This window comes from Stigmatopora nigra, chromosome 17, assembly GCF_051989575.1.
Source record: "Stigmatopora nigra isolate UIUO_SnigA chromosome 17, RoL_Snig_1.1, whole genome shotgun sequence".
Taxonomy (NCBI): Eukaryota; Metazoa; Chordata; class Actinopteri; order Syngnathiformes; family Syngnathidae; genus Stigmatopora; species Stigmatopora nigra.
In genome coordinates, this window is record NC_135524.1 from 5038219 (window position 1) to 5049268 (window position 11050).

The window sequence follows — 11050 nt, forward strand, 5'->3', positions numbered from 1 at the left end:
ATTAAATTGAAAATACAACAAGTGAATGCTCATCCCTCTATGCCATTGACAGTTCTAGACGTCCAATTCCTTTTAACTTCCTTCACTGGATGAGAAAATTTGACTTGACTGACAATGAAAATGAAGTGGTCATAGAATTGATTTGAGCTTTCACTAATAAATTTACTTTAAGCAGACGAAATCCATTTGATTTGATGATGCTTAGAGTCGGTTAAGGCGTGACCTAAATCATCTCGTATTCTCCAGTAAAGCCGAGACTAAAAGGGATTATCCAAATTGCGGCGAGCTTCCCTGCCATCATTGCCTCTTCATATTTATTTCCTTTCCAGCCATAATGCCACATTGATCATCATAACAAACAATTTACTTTCATCCTTATTGATTACATTTTGATATTTAAAGTACTATATATTCTCAGAGTTTCCTGCACTTAATGTATTTAGATTTAAATACACCAAAGGTGTACTACACTATTCGTTGAGTATAAAGGGAAAATGTTAACAGTAAATAAAGTTTGTTCAATTCTATCTCTTCCTTTGGAATGAATTTAGCATCAGCATCTGCCATCCAGAATTGAGTAAATGATTGTTTCTTCATTGAGAATGTGACTCATTTTTCACTGATTTATGAGTGCAAATGACTCACAAACATTTTATAAAGTCAAAATTACGGGAAGGTTGTATTTTTTTAGAAGAGTAAAAGCTTCTTTTTGATCCTACATGTTGTAGCTCTTCATTACATTCATGAGAAAAATCAGATTAGCTACTTTTAAATGCCAAAAAATAACCAAAGACATACAGGACATGTCATTTTCACAACATTAGTTTTCCTATTTGTATGATCACGTAGCAATGGTATGTTTTTCCAGACAAAGATTTATAGTAAAAATTTGGAGCCTCCACCCTTTTTTTTACTGGATAGTTCCAAGGGATTAATCTTGAGCCCTAAACAAATAAAAATACTAATGAATTCAAATTAGAGTAGTGTATCACTATTGCACAGTGAACCTTCTTTAACCTCATCTGGTGTCGAATTTGTTTTTGCATGTACTGTACTGAAATCCAGCATTTTTATTGCAGTGATAATTAACACATTGTTTTAAAAGCTCATGTAGTTTGAACATAAGTGCTTGCATTTAAAAGTTTAAATATTATTCGCCATTCTTTTTCTAGATAAACTTGTAGATTGGTTTGCATATTAAAAAAAAGGCTGTAGAGAGCAATGTAAATAGTTTCCCTTTTTTAAATTATGCAAACCAATCTACAATTAATTGAATGTGGTTTACAAAACATGAAATAACATAAAAAACATATTTGTTAAGCCTTTTCAACTTGTATTTAATAGTACTAGGAAAACAAAATACGCCAAACAAACTAAGTATATGCAAGGTGAGTCTGTAAAGTTTGCACAAATTATTTGCTGACTAAAAAACAATTCAAGACCTAAATATCCTCAGACAAAGTCTGTGTGGACTATTGCATAAAATATTTCATTAGACAGTGATACTATCATCATTAAATAGTATCTATTCCAAAGCTGAGGGTGGGGTGGTGCATCACACATGGCCACAAATTGGGGTGGATGATGTCATGATGCAGTTTTGTGATCTTTCTTGCCAACTTTTACATCATCTGTACATTTTCTGTTCTTGTTCTATGTTCAAGCCAATCACTTTTTTTTCTCCTGTCACGTTAAAGACTAGCATTTCCAACAGTTAATCAAACCAAATACATTTTTTTAAATACCTGAATGTCTTAGAAAGAAGATAATCACAAGAATGTTTCTAACTCAGCTGTTCTAGATTTGTTAACCACGTCACCGCTCGGCTTTTTAGAATTGTGATGAATTCAAGACAAAACTGTCCAATTTGTTTTTCCCTGACTCTCACTAACATTTTTTTGCTTTTGCTGTAAATTGAGGTCATCATTTTCTACACTAGAAAAGGTTTTTTTTTTTTTTTTAAATGTAACGGGTCAATGAAACATTAATGCACTTTAATGGATTCAGTCTGCGTTACAAATAACTTCTGACACAAAAGCGAATAGTATAGATTATTCTAAGTGTGCAAGGAGAAAGGACCAGTAATTATTAATGCCTGCTCTTAAAAAAAAAAAGAATTTCAGTAAAGCAGACTTGGAAAAACAGGATGTGGCTTCAATTTTATGTTAACTGCCAACAACCTTAAATACAAGCCATTCCACTCCATTTTACAGTTGACCAACCACTTCACCAATTTTTCGTTTTCATCATGTTATTGTTGTCATAGTAACAAGAAGGCTCGAACTGAGGGATAATTTAGGTTGCATTACAGAAGCACTATTGGCCTACATGGTGGGCCAAGTATCACCACCAAGCTGCTGCATAATACGCCTACAATATTTTTTGTTGGGGGTTTACAAATGTCTGTTATTATATAACAATGTATGAAGTCAGTACAGTGTATCAAATTTGATGTGCTTTCAAGCCATGAACATTTTTGCAAAGGTATTCTCTATAATAGGAGGGTGCAGTGAATAAATATTTAGTCACATGCTGCCATCCCTCCCTCTAAAAATGGATTGGACGTGCAGATAAGGAGTTAAAAAAATGAAATGGCTACTGATGCTGCCTAAGATGATGACGTGGAAGAGTGGGAGGACGAAGAGGAAAGCGTCCTCCTCCCACCCAGCCACCTTCTCTCAACCATGTCAGCATCCGCAGCGCTTGTAAAAAGGCGCTTTGTGCATCTCTAATCCGCTGTGATGTCACCGCGCAGGAGGAGGGGCCCCGCTGGCTGCTTTAGCCCGGCAATTCGTCGTCTTCTGGGGGAGACGAACCGCAACGAACCGCAGCGAGCCAGCGGGCGCCGGGGCTGGGGAGACGATGGAGGTAGGGATGCCTAGGCCCCCGAGAAGGACTTCTCATTTACTGATGAGCAGGTAATATGACGACTATGTGTTGTGATGTGGTCTTTTTTAGAGGTTTATATGGATATAAGGCCTTATTTTCTAAGACACCTGCCTGTCCAGATGGAAGTCATGGAGACAGGTTACAGATTGTTCCTATCTTATGTAATAGAGATCAATGCTTGTTTTTGCATTAGTAAGGATAAGCATTGGTGCATTTGACATTGTTATGAAATAATATGACGTTGGGGGGACGCGGTTTGTATTATTATTATATATTTTTTAAATGCACTGCTCCTTGATTTTTATCCGGTTGCCAAATAATACTAAATGGCTTAGTTAAGGTAGTGAGAAGGGATTTAGCCAGTGTCCCAGTTCATGTGTGTCATATGTTGTTGTCATGATGTGAATACACTGCAGGAAACATGACATGCGTGCAAGTGAGATGAGAGGGAAGAGCCCCAGCAGAATGATCAGATCAATAATTAAAAGGGGTAAAGAAATACAAGTCCAAAATATGACCACTGTGCAAATTTAAACTATCCAATACAGACTAGAAACGCTGATTAGATTCATATATTTCTTCTAATTTTCCACATTCCTATTAGTTTACGTATTCTAGATGATGGCAATTGGCAGCCATTGCAAGTCAATATCTGCAATTAAAAATGATTTTTTGTAGGTGACCAAAAAATGTTTTAAAATCAACTACATAATTGTTTCCGTGGCATTAAGAGTGATTTCTACTCCAACATTTCAGTTAACATTAATACTGTTCAGTACAGTATATTTGATTCTGGCTCTGGTTGCCATTCCCGATTAGGTGGGTTGTCACAACATCATTCCAGGCAGATATAACTTGCATAATACTTGATGTCTTTTTGTGGTTGAAGGTTTTTTTGTGTGCGGATATTGCATAACAGAATGTTACTGCTGCACCAATAATTTTAAAATTCTCAATGACAAATTGTGCCTTCATCTCATATAAAGATTTCTACATAAGCAAAAGCATCATACCTTACTGTTTTTTTATCACGTGAAAATGACAAACGGTAAGAATGACAAAAAAAGATTTACTAATGACAAAAGTCATTGTTCTTGCTAATTTCAAAATGTTTGGGCCCCCATTTGCTAATTTAATTTAAAGTACTAGTTTAGCTCTTTAACATAGTGAGAGCAGAAAATATTTGAGTTCATAAAATTGCATAGATTGTTTGGAACATGCAATTGTTTCTTAAAATATTCAATTATGTTGTAATTTTATTCTGAGCACAACATCCTGCACACTGCTGGGGATTGGTTTTATGTTTTTGTTCTTTTTTTGCTGGTGCACAATTAAGAATTTCAATAAAAAAATTAATCCCACAAATAATTAAAGCTGGTAAAAAGCTAACAAAAATACAGACTTAACAGGGGAAATCACACGCCAACAAATATATATAAACTTACTCACAGTAACAGGTGACGTGCAGCAATATTCTCCCATGCAGGCATGCCAATACAAAAGGCTTAGGCAGGGCTTGATGAGAAAATACAAACACCTGGATCATAAAGTGAAGGAGAGCCAGAAGGGTCAAAACAAAGAAAATGTATACAAAGCATGCAAGCAGGACACACAAAGAAAACACATCCAAAAAGTGACACTTACCATATTTGTGGCAATTAAATTTAGTAAAGTAGACTGTTAGGCAATAAAATAAGAGTTAAACAGGAGGCACTTTGTTAGACAAGTAAAGATTAAGCTTTTTATTCTTTTTATAACTGATTTGTTTGTGGAAAACAGTGAAATTAAAGCCTGAATAAACAAGTATTGGCGTTATAGGCGATCTGTATAATAATAGGTAGCTCCAAGTTCTTATATACCCAAGTAGCACGTGTGTCATGTACAGTGGGCGTTTGTCAGGAGTGGATTAGTGAGTTAATGGTTTAGCAAATCCTCAACCCTGCAGCTTTCACTCCATCCAGCCTGACAGATGGAAGTGTAGCACTCGGCCCAAGGCTGTGCAGTTATACCGTCGTTCTGCAGGGCCATCTGCGATTGGCCGGCCCTCTTTGCTGAGCCTCTCCCCAAGGCGCCTGGCGTCTGTCATGCAAACTGTGCCGAGAGGATTTCTGGTCTATCTTTGCTACTCTGTTTTTTTTGTCAGATTACAAGGTCAACTTTGGGGACACTTCAATTAGTTCATTTTTCCAACTGCTTATTCTCACAAGGGTCACAGGGGGTGCTGGCGCCTAACCCAGCTAGTTATGGGCACCAGGTGGGGGAATCCTGAATCGGCGGCCAACATATAAACTCTACAGAGTGAGGAAATATATGGTTGTTGCTTTTGTGGGACTATGGTCTGTTTTCATTTTCAGTTCAGGCAATTAATAATTAAAATCCATCGTGTTTATGACGTTCTGCCTATTACTTTTCTCAATTACATACTGGTTTTCAATTAATCTTATTAAACTGAAAGAATAAAACTTTAAGGGGGATTTTCTTTGTAGAGATTAATATAAGACACCCAATTAATGGGAAACAACATTTGAAAAGGTAACACAATACAAAGAGCAACTACAGATATTCTGCTATCCTAATCCTATTTAATTCACATCACTACTGACCCTTATTATTCAGATTACTATTTTATCCATCGCTCTGTCCATATGCAACTTCAACAAAATATCGCACTTTGTCCTCCCTTGCGGATTCTTTTATTTCTGATCTCCTTTTTTTTCTGTCATCTACTGACTGTGAATAATATTGGATGGAAGATAACTGAAAAAAACAATACCAGTGCCAAAGGGTGTATTATTATTGCTTAAAGCTGAGCATTGACTTAAATTTTCAAAAACAAACAGTAATGAAGTGACTTTTTCCATATGCTTTGGGATGCTAATACCATTTTGAATTGTTTTTAATCTTTGCTGAGGTCTATGACCATTTATTTAAATCCTGCTATCTCTGTGTCTAAAGGTTTTCCAGGTAGATGAGAGGACTATGTCCTAGATATTGGAGCCACATTACCCCAGCAAAATGAGCCATAAGAATCTGGAAGAACGCAGTGGAGAAGTGTACGAGAAATGCTCTGCAACCTCGGTTTCTCAGAGGACTAGGCAAAATAATAGTTCAATGCCTGGAGAACCTCCTGTGCGTCGACCATGGAGGCCATGTCAAATGCTCAGTCCCGATGGGGAGTTAAATCCCCATCATCATCACCACCATCATCATCATCCACCTCATCACCATCATCACATACCTGCAGGCCGTGGTGGTCCACACCGCCAGCGTCGACGTCCACCGTCAGAACAGGCCCAAGGCCAAAGTCAAACTAATCTTCCCCCTTTTGCCTCAGAAGCAATTGATGAAAGTCAAGCCACTAAACCACGCCCTGTGCTTCGGCCCGCTGTCACCCGTTACCGTCGCCGTGGTGACCCAAATCCAAGACTGAAGGCTAGAAGACAAAAAACGTTAATTAAAGACATGGGAGAATCGAAAGAATCACCGCTTACAGAACATAGTGAAGATTACGGAGAAATTGGAATACAGCAAAACAATATAGAACAATTCGAGGACAAAACACCTCTCCAAAATCCTGTTGCTGCAATCACCCCACCCGACAACTCACCTGAACCAATCAGTCTTGACCCTCCTCCTTTGAAGCTCCAAGAAAACGACGTGATCTGTAACGAGAAAGTGAAAGAAGTTGAGAACAAAGAACATGAACCTGTAGAGAATTGTGAAGATCAGTACTCGGAGAACGATCTCACTTGCAGCACGAATGATGACATGCAGATGGTTCATGAAGGTTCTGAAGTAGAAGCAAATGTAGAAAATCAGGAAGAAGAGATGAATGGAGATGTAATAGATGTTGAAGCTCAGACAGGCAGTGAAATTACAGATCTCTGCTCAGACACAGAAAGTGCAGGCTCTCTAAGTAACGATGGACCTCTGCATAGCCCACCACCCCTCCAGTCCCCTACCCCACCATCATCCCCCGACACACCACTTTTCCCTCATCTAGACCACTTCTGTGAGGAACCCAGTATGAGTCCTCTGCCTGACAATGACACGCCACCTGAAGACGACGACGATTGCTCTGAATCAACCTTGGAGTATTACCCCAAGACCTATGCAGACTTTTATACAGAATCACATCAAAAGTCATTTGTGGAGCCGGTAGAAAATTCCGAGGCAAAATCCCATCCCAAATCTTTTCCAGAACCCCTTAAGACATCCTATCCAGAAGAACCTTGCATAAAATCTGAGCCATACGAGTCCCATCAAGGGTTCCACCATAAACCATTTACAGGCCAGAGAATGGAGAATTTCCAAAAAGCCTCTCCTATGAAAGGAAGCCATCCTGCACCAAAGCGGGGCAAAGACCGAGGGTCCCATCCATCTCAAGTGGATAGCTCCGTCGGCTGCCGGCTCCACCACTACGATGCTCAGTCCGATGGGGAGGGGGTGAGTGCTAATCACAGCCCCATCCAGAAAAATTTCAGGCATGCACCTCGACAAGCACAGATGAAATATCCACCATCTGTTCAGAGCGTCTCCGAAGAGACCAAGGATGATGTTTGCCTTTCGGCAGAGGAATCTTCAAAGGTCCCAGGGGAAGCCATCAATTTAGTAATAAGAGACATTAGAGAGGCCATTGAAGAGGTGAAGACCAAGACGATAAGGTCCCCATACATGCCTGACCAGCCTGTAGAGCCCATTTGGGTAATGAGACAGGAGATCAGTCCTACAGAGGACGTTGATCCACTGCAGATGATGACAAGCCATGTAAGTAGGACCTATTTTTTTGCATGCAACATAAGAACAAATATCATAAATCACTCCAATTATAGTTCAACTACTTCATGTCTAGTGGTAATTTCAACAAATGAATGCACATGTCATTCAACAACAACCAAATAAGAGAGCATTTAATCTGATTACAAAATCTTCCTTTTTTAATAAAATTTCCCTCCATTCTCTTCCTCTTTCCCTTTTCACAGTCTCTTTCCAGGTCGCCATCCCAGCATGGATCAACGTCAGATCCAGAGTCTGGCAGTCCACAGACTGTTGAGTCCTCTCGATCGCTTTATACACAACAATATCGCGAGCATCAGTCCCAAGGACGTCAAATTAGGGGGGATCCCGTCATACCACCAAACTCATGCGTACAACCTGATCTAACACAGCCACACCATCCACCTCAGCAGCCAAGGCATCAAGTTCAAACCCCTACCCAGCAGCCAACTGTCCAAGAGGTGATTTTTAAAATCACAAGAACATGAGAAAACAATTAAACAGCTATTTCTGTTGTTAACTTATTCTGTTTTCTATAGATTCGCAGATCTTTCCCTTCATTTCCCACATTTGTGGATGGTAAGTGTCAAAATGGATGGATACTGGGCACAGTTTTTTCAGATTACATTCTGTCTTATTGTTGTCTTGCTTGTACTTATCGATTGCAATTGATATGCCTAGTCCCTGGACCATGTGACCCCGATGACCTTATTGACGGCATCATCTTTGCCGCAACCTATTTGGGCTGCACACACCTGCTATCAGAGCGGACACCCACAAAGAGTGCCCGAATGCAACAAGCGCAAGAAGCCATGAATAGAGTGCAGGTAAGGACAAAGTGACATTTGTATGATGAATTATGAATGGAATTATAGGATATTGATCTCTGAATTGTTCTCTATATAACTGCAGTCAGCTCAGAAGCAAGCAAAGAATAATAAAAATGTAAGATGTTCATATTTTATTTTATAAAAATTAGATCTGAATGTTAGTTTGTTTAGAATTCAAGCTAATTATTACCATCTTATTTATATTGATGTTTTCTACAGAGTCCTGACAGTGAGACTCCATGTTCTGCTGAGGTGGATCTATTCATGTCCACGCAAAGAATCAAAGTCCTCAATGCAGATACTCAGGTAAGGAAGGTGCAAATGCGTTACAATGTAACACTGTAAAAGTTTTAAGAACTTTTTTTGAAGTTTAAACTGTGTTTTTTTCAGGAGTCTTTAATGGATTTGCCGCTGAGGACTATCTCATACATAGCCGACATTGGCAACATGGTCGTCCTGATGGCTCGGGGCAAGATGGTCCGTTCCCGCAGCACGCAAGAAAACTTGGACCACCCATCTGAGCAAACCACCATGTCCAATGACGACAGACGGCTCTATAGGATGATCTGTCACGTGTTTGAGTCTGAAGATGTGAGTTGTTGTTTTTCTATTTAGGTTCTGATTGATACATAATTTTTAAATAATAATTTCTCCAATTACTTCAGCTACCAATGTTTAGTTCTGAGGGTCTTTACGGTTGCAGGAAAAAGCCAAAATACATAGATTGTAGAAATTGAATAACAATACTGAACTGTTCTATACAAATTGCGGCATTTCAAAATGATTGTTGTTAACTAATTGGAGGCTATAATGGTAGAATTGTGCCAATTTTTACGCATGAGTAACTGGCAATTGTCCCATTGATGGAATGCAGGCACTCACTATCAACATTAAGAAAGGGCATTTCCTATAATGTGTTGAAAGAGAATGTGCATTATACAATGTGCATATAATAGATGTATACCTGATACGAAGCATTCTGGAATGCCATGTCTTCTTTAGGCCCAACTGATTGCGCAGTCCATTGGTCAATCCTTCAGTGTGGCCTATCAGGAATTCCTCAGGGCCAACGGGATCGACCCCGAGGATCTGAGCCAGAGGGAGTATAGCGATCTACTCAACACTCAGGACATGTACAACGATGACCTCATCCACTTTTCCAAATCTGAGAATTGTAGAGATGTAAGTGAACCAAAAGGTGGCAGCAGTTATTATAACACTGTTCTGGACTCTTACATTTTAATACACATTGTACCATGAAGAAATCAACATTTTTTTGCTCCAGATACACCAAATCTGCAAATATTAATTCATGACATTATTTCATAAGCTATTTTGAAAAGCCATCCTTGTTACCTTGCTCTCAGGTTTACATTGAGAAGCAGAAGTCGGAGATACTGGGCGTGGTGATAGTGGAATCAGGCTGGGGTTCCATCCTCCCCACTGTGATCATAGCCAGTATGATGCACGCCGGTCCCGCTGAGAAATCCGGTCGACTGAACATCGGTGATCAAATCATGACCATCAATGGCACCAGCCTAGTGGGTTTACCACTCAGCACCTGCCAGAGCATCATCAAGGTACATTGGTCAATATCAAAATTCCAAACACAACACAATGTCCTTTTTTTCTATTAAATAATGCAATTTCAAACCTCAGGGCCTCAAGTCTCAGTGCAGGATCAAGATGAACATAGTACGCTGCCCTCCTGTTACCATGGTGCTCATTCGCAGGCCTGACCTCAGATATCAGCTGGGATTTAGTGTCCAGAATGGCATAGTAAGTTTCTGCAGTCAAGTCATGTGACTTAACTCTTCTTTGATTGGTATGCATTTGCAAACAGATCTGCAGCTTAATGAGGGGAGGAATCGCAGAAAGGGGCGGTGTACGCGTTGGCCATCGCATCATCGAGATCAACGGACAGAGTGTTGTGGCGACACCTCACGAGAGGATTGTCCAGATCCTTTCAAACGCCATGGGAGAGGTACCAATGCTCTCCTCTTACATAGGTCAGATCTTAAGTTAAAGCTTAAAAAAAACCCAAAATGTTCTTCTACCTTTCAGATTCACATGAAGACGATGCCTGCGGCCATGTATCGCCTGCTTACAGCACAGGAGCAACCCATCTACTTATGAGCACATTTTTTTTGTCTCTTCATCCACTCCTTTAAGTAGTGTCCAGCGCTTAGCAACATCTTGGTCATCACGCTATTTGATTGCCTTAATCTGTACAGTGCACAACAACAGACATCAATAGCATCACAATTTCATTTTTTTTAATCTAATTTGAGCCGTGTGCTCCTGTGATGTGGTACAGTAAGTTGGACCAAAGATAAATCGACGGTCAAATTGTGTATATGTAGGCAGCAAACAGAGTAAATGTTATTTTTTTTGGTCTAATAGCTATATCTGAATGTACATCAATCATCATGTTGGACCTAAATATTGTCAGGGCATTGCAAATGTTTAAGTGAAACAAAGCATGTTCATTACTGCTAAATAAACTCAAAGCCATCCCCAACAACATCCAGTTTCAGATTTGTATTTGAAGAAAT

General features: G+C 39.4%; 1 protein-coding gene across 1 annotated transcript; it reads left to right on the forward strand.

The window, feature by feature from the left end:
- Positions 1-2647: 2647 nt before the first annotated feature.
- On the forward strand, positions 2648-11019 carry LOC144210191 (amyloid-beta A4 precursor protein-binding family A member 1-like). Its single transcript, XM_077736699.1, has 13 exons — positions 2648-2918; positions 5845-7656; positions 7872-8126; positions 8205-8244; positions 8347-8492; positions 8578-8610; positions 8715-8801; positions 8886-9086; positions 9498-9677; positions 9863-10075; positions 10155-10274; positions 10339-10479; positions 10560-11019. The coding sequence occupies exons 2-13, from the start codon at positions 5905-5907 to the stop codon at positions 10629-10631; spliced, it is 3240 nt and encodes a 1079-aa protein (XP_077592825.1). The 5' UTR covers positions 2648-2918; positions 5845-5904; the 3' UTR covers positions 10632-11019.
- Positions 11020-11050: the final 31 nt, after the last annotated feature.